This window comes from Trachypithecus francoisi, unplaced genomic scaffold (assembly GCF_009764315.1).
Source record: "Trachypithecus francoisi isolate TF-2019V2 unplaced genomic scaffold, Tfra_2.0 Lachesis_group10, whole genome shotgun sequence".
In the NCBI taxonomy this organism is placed as follows: Eukaryota; Metazoa; Chordata; class Mammalia; order Primates; family Cercopithecidae; genus Trachypithecus; species Trachypithecus francoisi.
This window is the reverse complement of record NW_022681455.1, coordinates 1,896,933-1,923,870: the sequence shown is the minus strand read 5'-3', so window position 1 is coordinate 1,923,870 and position 26,938 is coordinate 1,896,933. Positions and strand designations below refer to the sequence as shown.

Below are 26,938 nucleotides of genomic sequence, written 5' to 3'. Positions count from 1 at the left end.
TCATACCAAGGATTAATTTTGGTTTGAAATAGAAACGATTGAGTTAAAATATAGAACTATATTCAGCTGCAAATGAACTTTTCAACATAAGAAGGAACACTTCTAAAATAAGTCAAGGATTAAAACTGCCACCAGTAGAACTGGAACTAGGGCAGCTGGTGACATAAGCTGGTGTTAGCATTGGCAGCACAAAGGGAGCAATCTTGACATGAGAAGGAAGTGGGACCAGGTCTGGAACAATTTCTCCTATGTTTCATACACAAATAGTCTTTTCTTCAGTATCAGGCAAGTATGTATTACATTCCTGTTCTATCAGCTTTTACCCCGCTCCCCGCCTATGGTTAAGTCAAGTTTAAAAAATTTTAAAAATCCTCTCTTTGTTTGAGTTTTCTTTAGGTCTTAAATTGAGTAGTACGTAAATGTTGTCTCTTACCCATGCTCTTTGGCTTTCTGTCTTTTCTACTTAGCTGCATAATAACATCTGCTCTCTGATTATGTCTATGGCTCCAGAAATACATACAGTAGATGCAAAATGCAAGCTCTGAGGACACTGAGAAGATGTGATGGCCTTGTGCTGTGTGTTAAGCAGGCCACAAATGCCGTTTTACCGATATGGCCTCACGTGGTCTGTCTTCAGTTTCAAATGGAAGAGATATTTTTGTCAGCAGTTAGGCTGTAAGTGTGTGTGTTTGGAAAAGGAGACGTTTGAGTATCTACAACGAAGCATGAAGTCACATAATTACCTGATTATGTTTGTTGAGATTGGCAGTAAAATCACTGGGGAAAGACAGAAGTAGGATGTTGGTAGCTGGTGGACAGTGGTTGGGGAGAAAGTAAGCAGTGGGACTATTTCTAATAATTTAAAATGATGCTTAGAAATCATTTGTTTCATAAAGCTAAACATTAGCTAAAGAAGTCATTTATTAGTCCTCATTGCACATTTATCTTTCCACACTGTAAAAACTCAGGTCCATGGAATTGTACGGCGGTCCAGTTCATTTAATACGGGTCGAATTGAGCATCTGTATAAGAATCCCCAGGCTCACATTGAAGGAAGTAAGTCATTTTCTTTTTCTAGAATCTCTTTCTATAATGTATTTTCAGATGTTCCTATGTTCAGATAAGGTGTTTTCAAATATCATTTTTGTCAGTGCCCAACAAGTCACAGTTATTTACGCATGAATTACTGCACTGAATATGATTTACATGTGTTGAAAATCTTCTCTGCTCACTGCCATAGGCCATAGTGTCATGATGGTTTGGCTGTTAGAAGGCTGTGGAGTAGATGGCTTAGAGAGACCAAGGAAGGGCATGCCTTTGATCACCCCTCTGCAGGTGTCCTTATTCCTCCAAGTAAGAACAGTTCCATACTGACAGTGCACTGACCCACTTTTTATATTTGGTCCAGTTTAATCAACTTAAACAATCTTTGTACATTTAATTATTTTTAAAAATAATTTGTGAAGATAGGCCCAAATAAATGGCAATCAAAATGTTCTAAATTACTGTCATTGTCAGTATTTGCAGTTGTTTTGCTGCTTTTGTTAATTTGCCTGTATGTAGCTGTTCAGTTTATATAGCACAAGCCGAATGTTTTCTTGTTTGAACTTATGGCAACTCCTGAGGTGGATAGGGAGACCCAGAGAGCATTTTATAGTTGAGGAAATGGAGATAGAGAGGTTTTGAATTTTCTGAGGTTGCACACTGTGAAGAAGGCAGAGCTGGCACCAGGACACAGGGATTTTAACTCCAAGCTCAGCCTGCAGTATGTGGCCAGTTTTTCCAGCCAGCAAGGACAATACATTCAGCTTGTAAACTATATGTGGTTTTGTGTTCACCCCTCAACCCCTGCATATTTGAAGGTTTGGGTTACTTGTATAGATAGTGACAGCATCAGGAAGATGATGCAGTAGTCTCCAGTAAAAGGCTTTCCACTTTAAGTCATTAAGTGCATTGTCTTTGAAACTCATTCTTGTTTTTGTGCAAAGGTCAGAACAGGCCTGCCATTGGATCTAGATGTAGATCAATATTATGTAAAAATGATGACAATATCAAGTTAGTAAATCACCCTTCCACATGTGTCAGATTCTTGTATAATGAAGTCAGTGTAAGGATCTGTTTAGATTTAGGAGTTCAGATAGGCTAGTTGTCCTTTAATCAGTTATGTCACCGTATCAGGCGTTCATGCAGGGCCTACGGATTGATGTTTATAAGGTACTTAAAAATTACTAGATAAAAGTGTCTAAAGAAGATAGAGTCATCTTCATCATCATCAGTGTTATAGATTTCTTTAGATGGCATACATGTTATCACAATGTTTTCTTTTTTTGAATCTCATTCTTACAGAACACATCTTACAACCACCAGGAGCCCTAAGATATGTTATTGTATAGTATGTTCATGATACTATGCTTTAAAAAACGTTTCTCTGAGTTTACCACCAAAATCTTTTACAGACGTAGGCATTATGTAGCTATCTTTCTATTATTTAGGTTAAAGATTACAGTTATATTCTGCTACTCCAGAACCATCAGTACAGCATTTCCATTTTGACCCTGGTTTTCAGACTTTCCAGATATGCATTTCAATTTTGATATTTTAAAAAATTGAGCTTATGTTGCTTTTCTCTATCTAATGGTATGTTTTTGTATCCTGAAGACATGAAGTTGCACTATGGCGATCTCACTGACAGTACCTGCCTCGTGAAGATCATTAATGAAGTAAAGCCCACGGAGATCTACAACCTTGGAGCCCAGAGCCACGTCAAAGTAAGCATTTTCATTATGATTTCTCTGGCTATGTTTCTGTGGTGTTCTGTATTTTACTTGTGTCTGTTGCTTCTCAGTACAGTAATACAATCGCCGGTCTTAGTCTTCAAGTTGAATTGTCAGTGTTAGTTTGATTATTAATCCTAATTGAAGTACTCACAGATTTTTTAAAAGTCTCTTGTCTTTTATTGAACAATATAATAAAACCTTACCACTAATATTGAAATAGCAGTATTTGTTTATTTTGGGTTGTTCCATGTAGCCGTGAGCCCCATGGATGTGTTTTCTGCCATTTCAAATAACAGATTGTGAATTAAATGTTTTGTTAAAATCTTGGAAGATATAACTAAGTAAAACCTTTATTTTACTATCAGTTTTTGGTAGTGGCTGAATTACTGGCTGAGAGAATATTTTTGAGTCCCAATAATATGTTAAAATTAGCTGAATTAACTTTTTAATTGTGAATAGTGAAAATCATTGGAAGAAAGCTTTTTAGTCTCCCTCCTCTTCAGTGTGATATAGCCAATATGGAATTTCCCCTCTATTCGCATTGTGGAAGGAATCACGGTAAACATCACAGGCCCATCCTTAGGGTTCTAGTGATCTGCTTAATTCAAGTTTTTGTTGCTGTGTCCTCCTGCTCACATGAGTAAGTGAAATCCGAAGCCACGAATGATAGGAGTTCTATTTAGATACTTGTTCAGTCAGGATGGTTAGTGGACCTTAGAAATAAAAGCAAGTAACTCTTAAGTTATAAAAGCCCCCCAAAAGTCCAGAAAATCTATGAGTATCTTTTTTGTTGTTGTTGTTGCTATGTAATGAACAAGTACAGGACTCTTATCTCAGAAAGTTTTTCTTAGGTGATTGGCTGTTTTTCTGTATCCCCAGTTTTGCACAGAATGGAAGCTAAATGCCTATTCTATATACCTCTGCTTGTTGAAGGAAGAAATCATGAACTAGATAAAATGAAACCAAGTGGAGAACATAGAGAAACATAGCAATAAACTCAATCTTATAACTGATTGTCAGTCTTCATTATACATATCTCTCAAATGTTAACCTTGAAGGATGGCTACATATTGATGAATAAAGATACCTCATATCTGTGTTGTCTATGAAAAAACATTTTTCTTTTCTTAATCTGTGATGATTCTGTTCTGTATTCAGACTTTCACCAAAGTCTGTGAAAGGTATCAGGGTCTTTAGGTTACAGCAGAGCTATTTTTCTAAATGATTCTCCGTGTGTTTTCTCATTTTGGAAAGTCTTTCATGCATACTGTGCTTGAGAAATTACATCCCTTCTTTCCTATAGAGAAGCGGTGACTTTTTATCATTCCAGGAATGAAGACTTTATTTTTCCCTAATTGAGGTAGTCAGTCTATCTTCCACATTATAATTCATCTGGCTGCTTCTTGACCTTCCTGACCAGCCATGAGAGTATCTTCCAGACAAAACAGAATGTTTTGGAATGAACATTCTGTTAGTCAGTTTCCTTTAGATTAAGAAGTTTCCTTTGTAATCATAGATAGTTTATCACCTGTAGGAGCTAAAAATTGTAATCAAAGATGCAGAAAATGTTTATAAAGGTTTATTTATAGAAGACCTTCCCCTTGTCATTTTAGTATTAAATGGGCTGATTCTTTCCTTTCTCCAAAACATATTTATAGTTCAGAAATATGTTATAGTTGGTTTTCTTAGTTGTAGTGATCATGATAGTGTTTTGTTATCATTCTGGTGTGGTTGTACCCTAAGTAATAGAAATCATAGGCGATTTGAGTTGATTCCCTCTACATTGCCACGCATGTGATGTTTATCTGTTTTTATTGTATTTTGGCTGCTTTTCTTAACGGTTAGTTAATGGGCAGAAATCGTACTCTTAGTGAGAATTTTGGTTTGTAAGATCATTTAATCTTCCAACAAATATTTATTGAGTGCATACCTCATGCAAGGTATCATGCATGGTACAGCACAAAACGATGTGTCAGATACACTTCTGCTGTGGGGGTTTCAACTTTAGTAGGGGTGATTCGCATAAATGTCTGATTCTTTAGAGGAGGGTAAGAGAGAACTTCCGTCTGAGGGTATTATGAATAGTGCAAGGTGGAACTGACACTGGCTCTAGTGTTGAGGTATAGGGAGCACAATTACAGACATACTGGGAAACTAGTAGTTGAAATGGGGGTGGTAATGTGAGGCAAAGAGAAGTGAGAAAACTTGGGTCATGTTTGCAGCGTCATGAACATTCTGGATGAGCTGAGCAGAACCAATATGAGGAGAAATGTGAGGTAAAGCCAGGTAGGAAGTTGGGCTGTGCCTGGGCAGCCTACCCATGTTTTGAATGGGGGGAAATATATTCAATGATGACTTTTAGAGGTAAGAGTCTAGAGGTAGGGCTTAGGAAGAGGTGGGAAGTTGCTGGATGAGAATGGTGTCGCTAGAAATGGGGGTGGGACTGAGGAATGAAACAGGATGCCAGGTGGAACTGACTCCTCTACGCACTGATGTGGTCACTAGAGAAGAGGGAAACCCAGGGCTCCAGTGCCCAGGGGACCAGATGGTCAATGGAACCAGTACTAGAAACCGACATTCAGGGAGGAACTTTCGGAGTGGGATTGGAGAAATAAGTTCCCTTTTGGAAACATTTCACTGGCATTACTTGAAGGACATTCAAGGGAAGCAGGTTATAAAGTAGCTTAAAATATGCTGTGAGTTTTAAGAGAGATCTAGGGTACAGAGGTGTATATTCAGCTCTTGAAATCTTTTTTTTTTTTTTGAGATGGAGTCTCGCTCTGCCGCCCAGGCTGGAGTGTAGTGGCACGATCTCTGCTCACTGCAAGCTCCGCCTCCTGGGTTCAAGCCATTCTCCTGCCTTAGCCTCAGTAGCTGGGACTACAGGCGCCCGCCACCATGCCCGGCTAATTTTTTATATTTTTAGTAGAGACGGGGTTTCACTGTGTTAGCCAAGACGATCTCAATCTCCTGACCTTGTGATCCATGAAGTAGGCCCTCCTTGGCCTCCCATAGTGCTGGGATTACAGGCGTGAGCCACCGCGCCCGGCCAGCTTTTGAAGTCGTAATGATGCCAAGTAGTAACTGGAGAAAGATGGGTAGAGGACTGAAGATTGAATCTTGGAAACATGCTGATAGTGAGAGGGTGGGATGAGGACAAGTAGGGCTGATGACAGAAGTCGAGGGGGCAGAGGGTGGGATTGTGCCATGGCAGTCAAGAAATTAGGTCAGTGTAAGCAAGAGGGAATGAGGCTAGGAGAATGAGGACCAGGAAGAGTCACCGGCCTTGCCAGTTAGGCCAGTGAGGATTTGTTACTTTTTAAAGGAACACTTTAGTGATGCGACAGAAGAACTTGGCCAGCGCTCCGGGGGTTTAGAAGTTGAGAGGTTATAGGGGAAATGCAAGTTGAATGCATTTTTTCCAGAAACTTTTATGTAGAGGGACAAGAGAGGATATGATAGCTAAAGCTTGCAGCATCATGTGTGGGTTGTCAGGCCTCTCTTCAGAATCCTTGATTCTTTAGGTCTAGGGTGGGGTCTTAGAACTTGCATTTTTAGGATGTGTCCAGATGATGCTGTCCCTGGTCTGGGAACCACACGTTGAGAACTCTTGTTCTTGTGTTTCAGGTTTCTGGATTTATCCACATATAGAATGTGTTCCTTAAATCCTTTCCTCTCATACCTTCTCCTTTTAATGTATAGGTTTTTGAGTTTGATGTAAAATAATCCTATTACTTACTAGTTAATGACTTAATGAGCTTTTAAAGCCCAAAACTATGTCTGCAGTCAGAAATTATAAGAATGGAAAGAGAATTTGATGTATTGTATTGTATGTATGTATTGAACTCTGATGTTTGTATCAGAGTTCTTGATATTCAGAAACCTCTTTTTCTGAATAGTACATAGTCTGAGATAATAAAGACTTCTCGAGTACTTAGTATGAGTACAAGTGCCTCTTACACTGTCCTTCACAATCCCTTGTTCCATACCACCGTGTGTGCTGTGATCTGTGGGCAGGCTGGGTCTTGGCCAGAGCAGGCGTGGGGAAGGGGCTTGGGATGATGGCGCTGTGTGAGCGCAGACTGCTCACCTGCCTTGCTGGCGGCATGCTGCTGTCTTCCCTTACCTCTCCAAGGCTCTCCATGGTGGGTTGCAGTTGTCTGCTTTTTTCCTAGTAGCTTGTTAGGGAAGGAATTAGGATGAAAAAAATACGTATTTTGTTTCTTATAGTTAATTTCTCTATATTAATCAGCTTTGTAGAATTTATTGTATTCATAGATATATTTAGACAAAAAAGTTACTTCTGATAGTGTAGTGTTTGCCATAAGATTAATTGAATGTCTTGTTATTTGGTTTGGTGTCGTTTTGAAAAAAGGTTCTGGTATTAGCACATATTTGCATTTAATTTGAATCCGTGACTTCTAGACGGGGTATTGTTTGTGCTGGCTTCTGTTTGTACAGAATAAAGTCTCCTGTCACTCTCACTTCCAGTTAATTTGATGTGGGCTAGAGCATGCTAAAAGTAAGGAAAATAAAATAATAGGAAGTTGGTCTGGTTTCCTGTAGGAAACCAATGAAGATGAAATTGGTTCTTGGAATAAACCCACAGCAGTCTGGGAAATACTGACTGAAGACATTTTTCTGAATCATAAACAGAAAAATTATGACTCATGAAGTAGGTCATTGAAAGGCTGGTTTGATCTTATGTGGGAGAAAGTGAGAGATGACTGAAATGTACTAGTTATTAAAAGAAGTTAAACCTAGCATGATGACATCATCCAAGTAGGAACAAATTATCCAATTTGTAGTCCTGCCCATTTGATGGAGAAAACGTTATGGGAAACTGCTTTTTTGTTGTGGTTTTGTGGTTGGTTTGTTTGTGTATTTTTTGCTGTGTAAGTAATAGTGTTTCTTAATTGTTTAATTGCTGTCCTGATTTTTGATTTGTCCCCCATTTCTTGCAGCTTCTTTAATAATCTTAATGTCATTTTCAAAGTAGTGGTGTTGGTGAGATCTTTCTGCAGTGAACCTGGTGCAGTATTTCTTCCCTTTGTCTCACAGTGCCATGTTGGGATTGCCTTGATTTTTCTCCAAGAAACGACAGTTTTTCCGTCGTGGAATGTGTCTTTAGTGGAGACAGAAAGTCACTTAGTCTTTTTTTTTAGTTTTGAAAAGGGTTTTCAAATTATTTCTCAGTGTTACAAACCATGAGTATGTCTTTCTTCCACTTTCTGTTACTCAGATTGAATAACTCCATACTTTCTATTCCTTTTCTAACCCTTTAAATATCTGTATGACTTTCCTTTTCAAGTCTCTGTGTAAGCTATTTGTTTAACTTTGTTTCAGGACTGCTGGGAGGCATGAGTGCCTGGGAGGTACACTGGGGCGTGACCATGTGGCAGGAGCTGAGATTTCCTCTTACAGTTGTGCGGGACAAGTTAGCAGACTCTGACTGTGGAAGCCCCAAGGGATTGAGTCTAAATGCTCCTCCACGCAGGACTTTAAGCTTGGGACGCCAGTCAGGAAGCAGAGTTGATTGAGTCAAGGGGCCCAAGTAGTGACCTAGCACCAAGTTAGAATCGAGGAGGGATGAGACAGAAAAGCTGATTAAAGGAATGGAGGTGGGAATAAAAATAGTCATGGGAATTAAATCTGTGGCCCCTGGGAAAGGGCCCAAGCAACTGAATTACCTAAAGCTAAACAATTGTCGTCTCCAGAGACATTTTCCTGGTGGTTCTGAGAGCTGAAATCCATACCTTAATAGCTGACCCCCATATTCATCCCCAGGAAGCCTGAACCTCTTGGGGCTGTTCTAACTGAGGGAAGGGGGTGGGTGAACAAATACATTTGGAGAATTGCATGATGGTGGGGAAGGGTGGCTGGGGAAGGGTGGGAGTCTGTAGTTGAACATCTGGTTAGTGCCTGACTAACCCAATTATAGAACAAAACAAAATTGCAACAGCATGGCCCTTCACTGTGTAATTATAGTAAGGATAGGGGGTAACCTATTAAAAACCCAGAGCAAACAGCAGAGAGGGACTGTTCTTCTGTGTTCTTGCTCATTCATTTATTTATTTTGGACCCTGGGGAGCCTCACAGGGAGGTGTCAGTAGAGCAGGAAAGTAAGGAGTAGGCAGGGAGCATAGCTATTGCTGTTAGAAGTAAAGAGAAACTGTTAGAACATCCTTAAACGTGTGTGAGGGCCTGGCCTGTGGCCCATACAATTGCATATTAACATTCAGTAAGTTAACACGTGTGAATACAGCCATCGGCCCTTTGCCAGGCCCTGTGCCCAGAGGATGCAGCGGGGAGACGTTATGGCCGCTACTGGAATAGACGACTGCCATGGGGCAGAAGAGAGGAATGTTCTCACAAGAAACTATGGAGGAGGCAAGGTTATCAAATCAGGGGTGCACATCACAGTTCCTGGGACACACTCTAAAACTTCCAAGGTCCACACCAGACCTTGCATCTTGCACTTTTCTGTGGCTTAAAATCCTGGTCACGTCACATGCTCACTTCACAACCCTGAGAGGGCACTTAGCCTTTTTATGCTTCTATTTTCTCATCCATGCAGCAAGCACATGCCTTAGGCTGTGTTTCCTTAAGACATGATTCTACCTGTGGTCCTATGTATGTGGACTTGACTGTAACTCTTTTTCTACTTGTCTCATTCCCTTAACTACACCCGAACTTAAGCATCAGCTTCTCAGTAAGGCCCCCTGACCATCCTGTCTCCAATAATACCTCTCCTGGGATTGGCCCCTCACCATCCCAAGTCCTGATGAAGTAGGCAAACAGTGAATGCAGTGGGCACGGGGGAAAGGAAGTGCACATTGGCCTCTATGTGTCCTCCTTCCCTTCAGTCCCAGTGTGCCGCCTGCTCACAGTTCAGTCTAACTTGAGGCAAATTATGTAGAGAAATGGGTGGGCTCAGGTTACATGGTTAACATATCCGTCTTTGCTGTTTCTGCCTGGGACGGAGGCCTGTCGTTTGCCTTAGCTGCTGTTCGAAATGATTGCAAGAATGTCTTCCCCATTCAAATAACTATATTTCCTGCCACCACAATGTTAACTTGTTGTGACATATTCTCCAGGAAAAAGTGATGTTTTGGATCCTTTGCTTTTTAATAGAGGGGGGTAGAATTCTCAAGTGGCAGCGATTTTGGCACAGAGCCAGCTGAAGCACTTCTTTCACAGATGCCCACCTGGACTTGCAGTTGATAAGCAGCCACACGCTGCCCAGCCTCCAACCCCAGATGTGATGGCACTCCGTCTTCCTGTCACACTGCTAAGCTCAGAAGACCGAGGCGGGCAGTGTTGTTGAACTATGAGGGGAAGATACCACAGGACTCTGATGCTTTATATTGGACCTCTCTTGTCATTCCCACTGTTTACTACCGTGAAATGAAGTTTTGGTGCAGTAGGTTTGAGTGTAAAACATTGTTCTTTCCTTGTTGGAGGGAACTGGCTATAATTAATGCCGTATGAAAGAGGATTTGAATAGCTAGAAGATCCCCAAATTCAACAATGCCAGGGGCAGTGTTAGCACGTCACTGATACTAACATAAAATTAATATATACGGAAAACAGAATCCACCATACTAACTCATCAGGAATGATAATCACCTTTTTGGTTAGGGTAGTACAATTTAATTCAATATAACACTTAAAATTTTGAATGTCTACACCGTGGTGGTTTGTAAGTTAGTTTCCCTAAAAGCTATGGGAGGCAAGTAATATTTGCTACAATTTCTTAATGAAGACGTTGTTAGAATGAGCAGCTTGTTCCTATTCGTACACTTATTTTTAAATGAAATTGTCAAGTCAGTTATATAACTATAATGTGAATTAACCTATTTTCTAAGATTTAAAGATAAATATTTCTGCTTTAGTACTGAAAATACGTTTTTGTCCATGTATTAGTATACACAAACTGTAACTCCATAATAGGTCTCTGAAGATAACTTATTTTGCTTAGTAGATTTATGAATCAATATAGCCTATTATGATATTTATATGAGTTTTTAAACTCACGGTTATCTTGTCATATGTAATTTTTAGATGTGCTCAGAGCAGCACAAATCATTCTAGTTTGTTAGCAAATTATGAATGTTCAAATAATAAAGATTCCTTATGAGCAGCATGCTTAGAGCAGTGAGTACAACTTTGAAAGCCTGAGGATTAATAAGGTATGTTTGCATTTAGACCTAATGTCTATGCATACTGTAGTGCATTTTGCATCTAGAAGAATTAGCTCTCTTACACGTAAAGTGAGTAGGTGCTTGGAGCAAAGACTGGATGCTTTTAATCTCTGTGGATAGATGGTGTGGATGGAACAAACCTCTATGGCCAAGTAACGTTATGGTTTTGTTTGTTACTGTTCTACAAGCTCCCATTTCTTTCTGGTCAGTCCTGTTGTCCCTTTCCCTGTGTGGACACAGCCTCCATGATACTGAATACAGTTCGTAACCACTTTTGTTTGTTACAGGACGAAATTGCAATACAAAACCTTTTTCATTTTATAATTTCATGTTTAGGTTTATAATGAATAAATGCTACTATTTTAAATATGACTAGTTTATTCCCATGGTTCTTAGGAAGAAGTTGAGCATTTTTGACTTTGTATTCATCAGGGTAGGCAGGAGTGTACGCTGTTGGTGGGTGCCTGTGTGTCATCTGGCTCAAATTCTTCTTGGAAGCCTGTTGTAGATTTAAGCAATTGAATTCAAATCTAAAACCACTTAAAAAGTCCTTTATAGTCCATTAAGAATTTATATGAGAGAGAACACTCTGTGAAAGCTCTCCTCTCCCTGTTCAAACAGATTGTTCTGTTTTATTAGATCTAGGTGGTATTGTAATTTTGATAACAGCTAATAATGTTTGGAATTTTGCTTATAATTAATTAGTAGACCACACAAAGGTATGCTTGTTGGGTTTTTTGCCCTTAATGTATTTATAAATAGTGGCTTGTTTACGAAATAAAATCCAAAGTAGCATTATTTTAGTATTGCAACATTATTTTATATATATTAAGCTAAAATTAATGCAAATAGCTAAATGTACATATTTACCATAATATTAATTTCTAGATGCTATTTATAAAAATGGTGGGCAGGCCGGGCGCGGTGGCTCAAGCCTGTAATCCCAGCACTTTGGGAGGCCGAGACGGGCGGATCACGAGGTCAGGAGATCGAGACCATCCTGGCTAACACTGTGAAACCCCGTCTCTACTAAAAAATACAAAAAAAAAAACTAGCCGGGCGAGGTGGCAGGTGCCTGTAGTCCCAGCTACTGGGGAGGCTGAGGCAGGAGAATGGCATGAACCCGGGAGGCGGAGTTTGCAGTGAGCTGAGATCCAGCCACTGCACTCCAGCCCCTTCGACAGAGTGAGACTCCATCTCAAAAAAAAAAAAAAAAAAAAACGGTGGGCAAAGAGTAAGCTAGTAAATATATTGTAAAACTTTTGTTTTCTTTTCTTCTTTTCTTCTTTCTTTTTTCTTTCTTTTCTTTTTCTTTTTGAGACGGAGTCTCGCTCTTTTGCCCAGGCTGGAGTGCAGTGGCACTATGTCGGCTCACTGCGACCTCTGTCGTCTGAGTTCAAGCAGTTCTCCTGCCTCAGCCTCCCGAGTAGCTGGTATTACAGGCGCCCACCACCACACCTGGCTAATTTTTATATTTTTAGTAGAGACGGGGTTTCACCATGTTGGCCAGGCTGGTCTCGAACTCCTAACCTTAGGTGATGCACCTGCCTTGGCCTCCCGTAGTGCTGTGGGATTACAGGTGTGAGACACCTCGCCTGGCCAGGATTCTTAATTAAATTACAGTATGTAATTTACGTAAATTAAGGTGAAGACATAAATGATACTTTGTTTAATACCATGATGTATCTCCCCCAGCCCCAAGATTTGTATGTATATTTAAAAAAATTGAACTTAATACCTCTTTTAAAATACATAGTAAAGCTTGATATTAAATATGATTTCTACTTTATCCTTACATATAGGTGGAGTTTATAAAATTTGCTTTGTTAAAGTTGGATCCTTAAAGTTGGTATGGTAAAATAAAATGAAACCTTTTCTAGTTCAAAAAATTTAATGCGTAAGAATTTTTTCTGCTACTTTCTACTGTAAATCATTAATTGGATACCTTACTAGTCCCAGCAAGAAATAAATCATATGAAAATGGTTTTAATGTATCGAATTTCTATTTTTTTGAAAAACGTCTAACATCGAAGATGAGTGATTAGTAGGTATCACTTTTACTTTTTTTTTTTTTTTTTTTTTTTTTGAGGCGGAGTCTCGCTCTGTCGCCCGGACTGGAGTGCAGTGGCCGGATCTCAGCTCACTGCAAGCTCCGCCTCCCGGGTTTACGCCATTCTCCTGCCTCAGCCTCCAGAGTAGCTGGGAGTACAGGCGCCCGCCACCTCGCCCGGCTAGTTTTTGTATTTTTTTAGTAGAGACGGGGTTTCACCGTGTTAGCCAGGATGGTCTCGATCTCCTGACCTCGTGATCCGCCCGCCTCGGCCTCCCAAAGTGCTGGGATTACAGGCTTGAGCCACCGCGCCCGGCCCACTTTTACTTTTTAAAAAGTAACATAATATGTTCATAGTTTGGGAATGTTAATTTAAAATGTAATCCACAATGAATTTAAATTTGCTTTATTTATAAGAAACTATGCCTCAAGTCTTGGTTTGGCATGTTAAAACTCTGTTAAGTTTATCATTAGAAGACTAATTCTTTAGAAAATATTGCACCCTGAAAAATTAGCTCAACTTGTGTATGGTTCTAGTGTTGATAATTAAAATGAACTGTTTACCAGAGAAGAGGAATATTGTGTTGATAGCAATTATGCAGTTATTCTAAGTGGGAGTTGATAGAGAAGAGGCAGTAGTTTCTAACTTCTTAGGTTGTTTGGTGTGTCAGGGTGAAAAACCTTTTCCTGAGTTTCCTTTCTACTCCCATTCCATATATTTCATTGGTGCCAGGTTTTAATTTTTTTAATACATAACAGCAAAATCTTTTAGAAATTAGTAGTATTGACAGAATAAACCTTTTAGGGACATTCTTCAAGACTGTCAACCCATATTATTAGTACTAATGGTAAATAACCAGTCTTTACCCTGACTGCATGGATTAATTGTTAAATAGTGTAGGGGACAGGGTTTTTTTTTGTTTGTTTTGACATTCCCATATGGCTCACACTAGACTGCCTTTCTTTTTGTTTGACACTAACATATCTTAGGACAATTGAGAGCCAGTATGGTCAGTCCTAAAGTGGAGGCTGAGACGCTCTTTAGTGTGGTGTGATAGAGTTCTCCATCTTCCCTAGAGAAGAAGTGTTTGAATGTTTGACAGAGGTTAGTTGATTGCTATGTCACAATATTTGAGTTATTGGTTGTTTAAATAATGTGTGTAAATAATTTTTTATCTGTTTGCTTTCCATTTGCTTTATATTAAATGTTATGAAAGTGTTTTGGTTTAGTGATCATTTCACTCTATCATTTGGCAAGATATTTAGATTGCAATTTAGCAAAAATTAATTTATCTTATTGGAATTATTTACTTAAGTGACTTAAAATTTCAACTGTTTCAAGCATAAGTTCATCAAATTTGCCAGATTAAAATTTATCAACAGCAAGAATGGAAAAAATCTATTGGTTATGTTCAATAATATTATGTTAAATAATGTACCTTCAGTCATTTTTCAGTTTTATAAATTTGCTTCACAGAGAAAGAAATGGAAATTCCCAATAAGCTTTACATTTGAGTAGGGAAGCAAATAATTCCTAAAGCTTCCTTCTTCATCCTTCTAGATTAGAGACATGATTGTTTTTGAGACAGAGGAAGTTTCTGGTGTGTTTAAGAATGTTGTGCTCTTTTATACACATAGATGGCAGCAAAGAATTAGACAAAGGAAGTGAACCTTGCAGTTATAATGAAAGATGAGTGACAGTACAAACTGACTCCATCAGCATAGCTGCCTGTGTCTCGTACTTAAACATAAAATAAGAAAGAAAGCTACTATTGATAACACAAGAATATAGGAGAATGAAGAAGGCTCTGAGAAGCTGTAATACACTGAATTTCTGGACAAATCCCAGGTGGGAAAGCTTAATCTTTTAAGGTATGTCATCTACTCCTGTAAGATGATTAAAATCAGCTAAGATAATATGCATGTCAAAATAAAGAGACAGTGAAGGGCTGAGGGGGCAGTAGGGCAAGAGGGAAGTAAAAGAGAAACCACGCACAAGTTGCAGCGGCAAGCAATAGCCTGCTGCCTGCGGGCACTGTGGAGTTTGGCCTGCATGTCTCCTTTTTAGTTAAGCAAGTTACAAAGAGGAAATGTCAGTCCACGAATCAGGCAAACATTCCATGGGAACATTTGCTCAAATGTCAGCATTTTAGAAAATAGGACTGTAGTCTATTATGGTTCTGTCCCCATGCTGGATTTGCTGTTAAGTGCACAAGTGCAAATATATTGCTTAAGAATGCGTTTGCTATTAACAAGTCATTTTATGTCTTAATTAGCATTCCTAAATAATGACATAATCACTATAAAAGATGACAGTCATCATTATAATTAATATTTAATATGTGCATGCTTCCGAGGACCTTTCTGTGGCTTCTCACAAATTTCCAAGGTAATTTTCAAGTTTTAGAATTACATTTGTTGAGATCACAGTCATGAGGATCTAATGAAGTAGAATCATATTTAGTAGAAACTGAGATTCAGAAGTGAGTTATAGAAAAGCAATTTATAACACGTCCTTAACAATCCCATCACCTCAGTATCTTACTAATTATAAACGAAATAAGGGCTTAATGCCACTAGAGTCATGCTGACGTTGTTTAGGAAAACATTTCTCCTACCCTCTATTTTTTTTCTGGTCTACTCTCAGGAATTTTAGTACCACAGACTAATCTCTGGGTCACAAAATTTATTCTAAAGGTGTGTATAACAACGTGCTTAAAAGCAGTATCTGGCAAGTCTCTCTTGTGACAGCAACTTATTTCTCACATAATTATTTTCTTAGTAAATTTGATATCTTAACAACCCCTTCCCTCATTTCTGAGTTCAAAAAATAACACTTAATATAATTTATTTCTCATACTTAATAAAAGCTTACTTGAGAGTATATTGCCATTCACCCTCCAGCTGCTTCCACCAAATGAGGTTAGAAGGGAATGCGGTTTGCGAGGGTATAAGGTGGTTTCCAGCATCGTTTGCTGTGTACTGTAATGGGCCTCAATGTTGTTTTAATGAAGCATAAAACATATTCTGGCTGCTACTTGTTACTTATTAATGATTAATTGATTATACTCTGTCGTATCAGTAGAAAAAGATATATATGTAGTTTTTCTGTTTTAAGCAGTCTACTGTGTTAACTTCAGTTTGTATGCACAGATATTATCTATGTTACCCTAATATTTTTAGTAGTGTAGGTGGTTTGAAAACAAGAACAAAGAAAATTCTGATGTCTAAACACATAATCCCGCAATTTTGTGAATTTTTAATTTAATTAAATGGAATTTTATAAGTTGAACTTCCATTATCACATATTTCTTAAAACCAGGGTATAAGATGATTGAATTAGTCACAATTACATAAACATTTCTTTATACGTCATTTTTGAGATAGCAAATGGCTGTTAGATTAAAAGGTTATTTAAAAACAACTTGTATTCAGAATATAATATGTTTTGCAGGTGACTGCGTACTACTTCTTTTACACTTTTAGCCCCTCTTTGGCAGTCGTTAGATTTAGACTGTGACTTTCTTAATGGAATAACATCGTGCAGATTATTTATGTGACCTTTTCACTGCCACGGTTTTCATTAAAAGGACAGTATTGCAACACCATTTCCTTCAATTGCTTGGTTTCAAAAGAATCATGTCTCAGGCAGGCAAATCTAAGTGATTTGTGTTGCTTACGAACTGAAGAATATTGTTTTAGAACTTTTTTTAAAAACCAGTATATTAATTTTCTTTATATTAGTAGCGCTAGAACATTTATTTTCCTTGACATTTTATAAATATTTTGCATGAATAATTAAATGTTGGATAATTAATAACATGTTTTTCAATTTGCTTATAATTTTTAAATGGGCTTTTAAAAATGATACACTTTGTAGTTTTTGATGCCCTTTTTAAACTCTCAAAACAGATTTTGTATGAATTATAGGGGACTTCAGTGTGTTATTGGCATTTTATAAACAATTTAAATTTATGATGGCTTTACATTTGTTTACGTGACTACATCTTACAAAATCTTAGATATCTGAAAAATTTCCAGTGTAGTATAATAATAGCTTAAGTAATACTTGCCTTGTGTGTCTTTCTTAATTATGTTAACTTTAACATAGTTAATTAGGTAGCATTCCTGTTGATTAATAAACTAGAGTGCACACTGTTGTTTGAGATTAAAGTACCAAAGTTTTGTGCTTATGATACTTAGATTTTCCTTTATGTCCAAATTGTCCTTTCTTTTATCTGATATAAAATATTTAAACATATATAGATACTTTTAAAATTATTTAAATTGATAGATGATTGCATGTAATCAGGAAGTATATTTTCTCATGTGGCCATTGTTTTTCAATGAAGTGTTAATAGTTAGTGGAAAAATGTATGTAATATAAATGCCTTAAAGTTTAATTTTGGCACTAAATTTAATTGCCTTTTTTCCACAGGTTATGTCTTTATTTTAGATAAACACATATGTTCATAAATGTATGGCTCATAGTGCGTATTTCTTGAGGAATGATTTCAGATAGACTTGATACACTTTCTCTCATTTTGTGGGAGGTTCTTTTCTCTTTCTCTCAGTTTCTAACTGGGGATTCCACTGATCAGGTTGAACCATCTTATATGATGATGAGTCTTGGTGGTGCAACTTTGTTGGCACAGGATGCAGAGACTAATCCATACAGCAGTTACTAGATTTCCAATGTGTGAAATATTAGTTTATCCCTTGTGTTTTTTCTTCTTAAAAGCTTTACTGAAATTTCATTTTTTATTTTCTCTCTTTTTTTTTTTTTTTTTTTTTTTTTTAGTGTTTTCTACCATGCTACTTATGAAAGAATTTCTTAAGAACTTTTCCAAGTTCCATCACTTGGGAAAAGATGTATTTTAACTACAACAGAAACATGTTGGTTAAACCCTTATCTGGTCAGAGATTTTTAGTTCCTAGCCAGTAAAAACCTGTTTTTTATAATGTCACATAAATTACATACTAAATTAGTACTTTCAGTAAAAACTTTTTAGTAAAATTTTGACACTTAAATACTCACTTTTTTAAAAAAAGAAATCTCAGTAATGTCAGGTCATAGGCACATGAAATGTTTAATAGAAAAATTGTGATATCTTTCATAATAACATAGACGTTAACAGAGTTTTGTCTAATCTTACTCATTTTCTTGCATTCTTACAGAAAATACTAGTACAATTGTAACTTTTAGTGAAATTAGTTTTTCATAAGAATTACATTTCTATGTGTAAAACAACTATAAAAAGAGTGCCAAGATTTAATGCGTGCCTTCACTTTTCGGGGACGTTTTATTTTCTCCACTATAAGTAATCTTAATTCCAGATGTTAGCACATGACATTTTGTGTAGTGCCCCTATCACATGTTTGAGTTTTTTTAACATCAGCTCTATGATCTGATGCTATATGTGCTGTCTTGACTTATCAGTGATACAGATTTTGTTGCTGTCATTTAGTTTTTATTAATAGTCTTCCATGTGTAATAGTCAAACTTAAAGGCATATGTTTGTTGCCACATATAACATATTTTACGGAATAATTTGTAGTTGATTTTCATTGTATTGTGACTTTAGACCTTTCTAGTAGAGCTTTATAAAATAAAATAAAATAGTTGGTTGCATATACAGGTATCTTATTGAAACATCAGTATAGTAATAAAAATATTAATTGTTGTAATGTATAGGACGTTAGAACACAGATGTGGCCACCTTATGAAAACTTAGACATTATTTATCTCTCAGGAATTTGTAATAAATCCAAAAGATAACTACAGGGTTGACACATGAAATGACAGTTTCACTATATTAGCAATTTATTTACATTTCTTTAACCCAATTTTAATTGTAATTCTGTGATTTAAGCCTCATTGATTTATATTTTTGATTGGTATATTAAAATATAAAACCTAAATTCTAACTAACACAGGGTACTTTTTCTTTGTGATGAGAAATTAAAGGAATTAATCTTGTCAGAATTTTTATAATAATGTAAAATAAACTTGTGAGGAAGACACATAACCTCTCTGGGCCTCAGTTTTCCCATCTGTAAAATAGGATGTGAGGTTTTGGGAAATAGGAAAGAGTTATGTTGTATGTTCTCCAAGATATCCTACAACCCCAAAATTTCATGATTGTCTGATTTGTTTTTGAAGTGGTATTGTGCTTATCAATATAAATTACATGTCCTGTCTAATGAAAACATCAGTGTTAATAAAACCTAAGGATGGAAAGTTCAGTTTCTTTTAAAAATCATACCTTTTTTGGAAGAAACAGTTGTCAGATATTAGCATATAATGGTTTTCTCAAGAAATATTTAAAATCTTTATATAAAGTTATCTTACGCCTTTTTAAAAACTTAATACAGAATAGTGGAAATTCTGGGATGGAAAAGGCATTATATTCTATTTTGTCTGAAAGTACAAATTAAAGTTGAGTGCTGTATAAGCCTTGGTCATACTGGTAATGTGGGAATATCTTATCTAGAGAAAATTAGGATGTGAATATTTTCTATAAAATAGAAATCTGAATGAATGAGTTGATTTGCTGAGTTTTCTTACAGGTAAATACATATACATGAATTTCCGTGAAATGATTCTGAGGCATGTAAATAAATTTAGGAGTCAGTGTTAATTTTCTACATTTAGCTTTGGTATTTATTATAATTTGCAGACAATTATAGCAGAACTTGTTGTGCCCCAAAATTGCTCACCAGGGAAACAAACAAACAAACCTATTTCATGCCCTAACTATATTGACTATATAGAGTGTGATTATGAAAACTAAGCTTCTTAATACTGTAGCTTTCACTCAAGGACAACTTTCCAGAAATTTCTATTTAATGAATTGATGCTTTTTTTGTGGGGAAGGGGAAGTGGCTGTTTGGAGAAGTAGTTAAGTTTAAAACATATATTTCATTTGTATAATAATAGACCATTATTGACTGCTGTACTAAATGTATGCTAAATGAGAGTTTATAATGTAAAAATAGTGGTTAAATGTAGATGACTTAGAGTACAAAAAGTGAACGTTTTAAAAATGTATCTTTAAAGACAGTATTGTAGTATCCCAAGCACAGCACAAATTCCTCCTGTAGCAGAAAAAAAGTTAAAAGTTTTAATTTTCAAAGCATTCATTTTTTGTTAATTTTTTACTTGAATAAGGGATTTCTGTTGATTTGTAGAGTTTATAAAAGTCAAAGAAAAATACTCATAATAATAAAACTTTTCCTCTTAACTGTCATTGTATTTAAACCTTAGATTCCCAAGTAAAAGATTCCAGGATTTATAACCAGCATAGATTCAATTATTTTAAAGCCATCCAGATTCCATTTTCAATTTAGTGGCATTTCATATAGTCAAGGTGGCAAACGTATTCCTAAGTTAGTTTTTTTAAGCTTATTATCAGCCATATTTTAACCCCAATCAAGACGTTCCTAAGAGATTTACTCCGAGCTTTTATAAGTTTCTTTATATATCTTGTGGAAATTTTCAGTTCAGTGCAGGGTTTGCTTTAAGTGTTTCTCAACTAAGCGTATAAAAATTAAGACTTTTTCTACCTTTCTTTTATGAAATTACCATAAGGATTTAATATTTTGTTTCTAAATAAAGTTATACATTACATACAAATTCTTAGATTGGTGTTTATCTTTGTTAATCTATAATAAAAGCTAAAAATATTTCAAGTAGATTACTGTCTTTGTTACTAAATTTTCCTTATTTGAAGAGTAATTATAAAAATAATTTATGTTGCTGGGCACGGTGGCTCATGCCTGTAATCCCAGCACTTTGGGAAGCCGAGGCGAGTGGATCGCCTGAGGTCAGGAGTTTGAGACCTGCCTGGCCAACATGGCAAAACACCATCTCTGCTAAAATATAAAAATTAGCCGGACGTGGTGGTGGGCACCTGTAATCCCAGCTACCGGGAGGCTGAGGCAGGAGAATCACCTGAACCTGGGAGACAGAGTGAGCCGAGATCGTGCCACTGCACACCAGCCTGGGTGACAGAGATTTTGTCTCCAAAAAAAAAAAAAAGCAATTTTCTTATTGTCCTAGTTTATTGTTTGTTTGTTTATTTTTAAAATTTAAACAGCTTTATACCTTGTTTTCACATGCTTTGGTAGTTTGAAAGGTTTTTTTTGTTTTATTTTGTTTTTTATAGTCATGGTACTAAATTTAGAAATACCTGCAAATAAATTATATTTAATGGCAACCATTTATTTATTTGACATGTTTCTTTTGTTTGTCACTATCCTTGCCATGTAGACTGGTAATTGCCTTGCCATGAGAAGATCCTGGTCTTTTCTGCAATCAAACAAACAGCTCGATTTTAGGATAGAACTAAAGGCTCACTTTCTTAACTCTTCACTTGGAGCTAAATCTCTTCTACCCATGGCCTCTCCCTTGCTTTGTCAAAGTATGACATGGATGGATTGCTTGGAATTCTTTCAAAGCCTTTCCTGTGTAATAATGATGGCAAAGATTTCAGGCATTTGTCAAGGGCCACTAGCACGTGTTGTGACAGCAGTTTAAGAGGGAAGACAGTGGATTTATTACTAATAAAATATTAAAACTCTTGTATTTAAAGCCAGGTATAATTTACATTCACTTTCACCCCTCATCGTTTTAGCTGTCCATTTTTTACTTAAGCTACACGCTGTTTCTCTTCCCAGAAGGCTTCATCCTCCTTTTTGCCACCCCCGCACCGCCATCTCCTTCCCTAGATTGGTGATAATGCTCAGTCGCCGAGGGGCTTTGACCAGAACCATCTGTTCTACTTTCTCTCAAGAACAACAGACACGGCATTATTCTGTGTATATAATTATCTACAATAATAAAATATAAAACTACAGAGTTTTCAGATTCCAAAAATTCTGTGATCTGTAACAGCTTCCTTTGGGTTTCTGGGTGTTCTTGTAATTCATTTTTTCATTTATTACCTGGAACTTGCAAACCTTTTTTTCTTTTCAAATATATTTTCTTTATATTTTTGTACAGCATGATATCATTAAAATGATACCTGTTGAATTCACATTGTCTGTTAGTATATGTACGTATTATGTATCTGTCTTTAGTGACTATATAAAAAAGACAACTCTTCTTTGACTCTTAAATATATGGGCATTTTTATATATAAAAGTTGCAATCACTAACTTAGTCTCTAAATGTGTCTGTGTACACAGGTATATGATATACATACACACAACTAAAATATAAAGTCGATGTTGGCTTTTTGTGTCATGTGTTCATTGTGACTTGTTTGGAATTTTAGTGAGATAACTGTACTTGGAGCTTTTATCCATCTGTTTGAATGGAGAACCTCCCTTTTTGGCATAGGTCAAATAAGTTTTCACTGACCCCAGGCTAGTGAGAATTGTTTTTTCCTTTTTGCTTTTGATTAGTCCTAGAATTATTGAGTAATATGTGGACTTCACAGCTAAAGAACCTGTTTAAATGTTTTTTAGAACTAACTATGCTGATTGAATTGCATTTGACCTACTGACAGCTGTTACTTAGCTTGTCATTTTCCTTAAAATGGCAAATCATTAATGCAGTCCTTTCCACTACGTTAGTTAACATAAAGTGTCTTATTTCTGAAATAGACACGGTGAATGTTTCCCTGACTAGGTTGTGCTTACACAGTGTTCAAGTTTGTAAATATGTTGTTTTCCGAAACAAAAACAAATTCTAGTAATAAAATAAAAACAAATTAAATATATTTGCTTTTACTTGGAAATCATAAAATATAGTTTATTTCTCTGTACAGATCTCTGCTTTAAGACACTGGATGTATAAAAACTGTAATTTAGAAAACAAATTACATGAATATTTACTTCTTTCATTTCCCGGTTCTTTTTCATAAACTTTCTGTTTCACATCATTAAAATTAAGTTTTATCCTTTTACTCTGCAAACTAGAGGAGAGTTATGTAATGTCATAGCTGTACCTCTGATTAATAGTGGGGTTGAACTCGCTTTATAGATTTCGATATTCTGGTGTTTCTTTCTGTCAAATGCCTCTTCCTATCCTTTGTCCATTCAGTTTTTATTGCTAATTTGTAGGAATTCCTGTTAATTTTTTATCAGGTGTATATGTTGCAGATATCTTCTTCCAGTTGTTCCTTCTATGCTTGCTCTATCTGTGATGTCCTTCACAGAACGTAAATCTTAAATTTCATTGAGGTCAAACGTCTCTCCCCCTTTTCTGAGGGGGGACCTGAGGGGACTGGACTTGAGAAGTCTTCTTTTGGATAGCATACTTTCCACAATTGCTGAATGCCTTTCAGCTGCTTTCAAAGTTGTCATCCAGTACAGTAGATATATCACTGAAAGGGTTTATATGCTAGACTGAGTTTATTTTCAAATGACTTCCAAGGTTTCAACCAACTCTACAATTCTAAGATTCCCTTATATTAAAGATAGATTAAAAATAAAGTGCTCTGTCTATAAAGTCTACATCACATTTGCAAGAAACGCATTGTATTTCACTTATTCTGCAACACCGATTTTCAGATGCATCCTTATTTTATGTACCATTAGGAAAGCACAAGCTCTTCTGATTAAACTATGCCTCAACTCTTTCTCACCACTGAGATTCTTAATATTTTATACTTATTGATGAACTTATTTAGATTTATGGAGGCATAGATTTGTATCATTTTACTCTTGTGTATATGTCTAAAACAAAATAGCAAAATGAATTAATTACTTTGCAAGAAAATACAGAATTGTAGACATCCTTCAAATGACAGATATTTTCTTAAGTTAATACAAGTTTGTGCTCCACTGAGCATTTTAGTTACTTTCTATGCATAACTTTTTGTTTTATTACTGAATTATAGTGTCATTAAACTTAAGATATGTAACCTGAAGCATGCACTATTTAACTCAAGTAACTGGCATTAACAGTGATGATCAGGTGTGCACATGATCAGGCAGGGACAGCTACACCACTGCCACCTGGCCGACTGCGATCGTAAGGCACAACCTGATTTTGGGGGTAACAGAATATGAGAATATGTATGGCATTCTGTGCTGTATTGTAAACCTGGGTGCACGTGTTTAGTGCTTTCAGGGAGTGTGCCATCTGCTCCACAGTTTCTAGAGAAAATAACCATTCGTTTGGTTCTTAGTGAGAAAATTTCATATAGAATCATTTCATTTTCAGTATTGGTAGAGTTGTACTTCCCATACTGTGCCTCAGTTGGTTTAACACGTGAAGAAATGTGGCAGCTGGAAGAGATTTTGCAGGTGTCTATGCTTATCTTTTATATAGTGCTGGGGTGTTTTCTGTAGCTTCCCTGACTGCATGTAAGAGTTCATGTGTGCTTCCATCTGACTGCCCGTGCTAGGAGCCCAATCTGTGTTTGGGCTGCTTTCTGGTGAGAAAAATCTTCCTTATATTGAACCCAAATCTGCTTCTCTCCAATCTCTATACCATTGATTCTAACTCCCCCCAGCCCCTAAACTGCACCAAATATGCCTGCCCGCTTCTTAGGTAACTTCTACTTTAAAATGTGAATGTTATTCTTAAATCTGCTCCTTTTTTTCCAAGTGCTTAGTTCATGATTGTCCTTTATAGAATGTGATACTGAACATGGTATATGGCACGACCATCTTCTCTTTTCAGCAGTCTAGAATTGTATTTGCTTTATTGGCAGTCATGCCATGCTGTTGAGTGACAATTAAAATGCCAAGGTTTTTCTCAGATATTTGGTCTCTTAGTTATATTTCCTTGTGCCCTACTTATACAGTTAATATTTGGACCTAGTAGAGGACTTTAGGTTTATCTTTGTTAAGTTGCCATCTTGTAGATCTAGCTCAAATTTTTCTAGTCTATACAAATTAAACAAAAAACCTTAGTCTGTTCTACAATGTCTAACATAATTGTAGTCATTTCTGGTACTTTCTAATGTGTACAACATGTTTCTCAGTATGTGTCTGCCTCACTGTCACACGTAGTACACAGGACAGTCTTGTGAAGAGAGCTCTTGTTGTGTGCAGTAGAATCTTATTGACACTGGTCTTCAGTTCCCTTGGGAGTAGTCATTTGGCCAGCTGAGAATCTCCCTGTTTCCGCCCAAAGGCCCACATTTCATTATCCAGTCTGAGGATATCATGAAGAACTTCACTGAGGCTTCAAGATTGTTGGGAAATTTTCACAGGATTGTTTCTTGAGCAATCTGTCTCCCGCCATAAGCATTGTTTTCCAGGTCTTCCTAACGAATTTCAAATGAAAATTTAAACGAAATTTTAATAATACAAAGGTGACATAATAATTAGCACAAATTTGGAAAACCAAAAAAAGTTACTTAAAATCTTAACACCAGACCCTATTTTTTTCTTTTCTTTTCTTTTTTTTTGCTGCCTTTCTTGTCTGTTATCAGATATTTCTGACACACACAGTCATAATATGCATTTAATTTGTATCTTTTTAAGAATTTAATTTTTATAAGACCGTTCTTCTTTTTGCAATAAGCAACATTTCATTTGCTGCATAATTGTAAATGAGTCTTTCCCCTTGAACAATAATGCAGAATAATGATTTTTAACCTTATAGTTATATTGAGCATTATAATTAAAATGCTATCTTATGCATTTTTCTCATTTGTTTGGATCCTGTCCCTGGTTATCTATAATTGGGACTATTGCAGTCATTAACAGCTATTACTAGTTTTTCAGGGGATTAAGTTGAATCTTTGCTAATCACTTGAAACACCCTGAATGTTTCTTTTAAAGTCAAATTTATATTTTTGCTTTCTCGTTCATCTTTTATGAGAAATAATGCATAATGCAAAAAACAAAGATTTTTGGCTTATTTGTACTTATTTGTATTTTTTTCAAGTGTTTTCTCTGCTTCTTTTAAATATGAGAAAGAATGTTTCGTGGTCTTGTAGACCTATTTTTCTTTAAAAGTAGAGATTTCTCAAAGCCCAACAAGTATGGCTTAAGGTAAGTATGTATGGACTTAATTCACAGTCCATGTGGTTGCACGTGGAAAGACTGGTCACAATGGAAATATTTGACTTGGTGGTGAGACTATAGGTTTCTGCTTTGTCTTACTTTTATAGTTTTGGCATATGTCAATGAGTAAGTTCAAAATAGAGCCCAGAAAAAGAGGATAATGAATAATTTTTATTTCATAGATTTGTAATCTGGTAACTACTGGCTGAATACACATACTCCTTCGTATTTCCTGACAACTTCCTATTATCTTTCTGTATCTATCATTCTGTTTTATTTAGAATATCATTTATGTTGCTATTCAATTGAAGGTTTTTTTTTTGGATATCTAAAATGTCCAACTTATACCTGTCGAGTTTTTGCATAAGTTTTTTGTTTTTACTGTTGGAAGAAATGTACTGGATTCTGAGTCTATTTCTATTTAAGGGCACATGTATAGTACTTTTTAAGGCATATCACTGTTAGAGAATCTTCTATGTTCACTGCTAAAAGTCCTTAAACATGTGTCTACATTTTCTAGTACCATAGAATCTCAGTGTCTTGAAGTCATCTAAGTTGACTCTGCATCTATTATTTGTATATTATCTACATTTCAAAATAAATCTGTTACCTACAATAAATGCACTAAAATTATGCCAGACACAACACAGGTACTAAGAATATAATTACAATAGTCCGTATGTTTTATTATCATACTTTAGTAGAAGAACACAAAAAGTGCTGCATAAGCTGAGAGGAGGTGATGATTAATTCTAAGGATGGGAAGGTTTGGGGGAAAGAGTGATGTCAGGGAAAATTGTAGAAAGGGCAATGTGTGAGTAGAATGATTGAAGTTATATTTTGCCCGGTAGTCACAGAAGGGGACTGGTTCAGGGAACAGTACAGCTTAGGCAAGATTGTGTGATGGTGATGGTGCATGGATACTTAGTGTGGATTAA

At 36.3% G+C, this 26,938-nt stretch overlaps 1 protein-coding gene across 5 annotated transcripts in view; it reads left to right on the top strand.

Annotated features, from left to right (window-relative positions):
- Positions 1 to 26,938, top strand: part of GMDS (GDP-mannose 4,6-dehydratase) — a 632,097-nt gene that overhangs the window by 129,188 nt on the left and 475,971 nt on the right. For all 5 annotated transcript variants that reach the window (XM_033216043.1, XM_033216041.1, XM_033216044.1 and 2 more), the window contains exons 3-4: positions 969 to 1,056; positions 2,659 to 2,768. In XM_033216043.1, the coding sequence (XP_033071934.1) occupies positions 969 to 1,056; positions 2,659 to 2,768 (198 nt within the window). The remainder of the gene's footprint in view (positions 1 to 968; positions 1,057 to 2,658; positions 2,769 to 26,938) is intronic.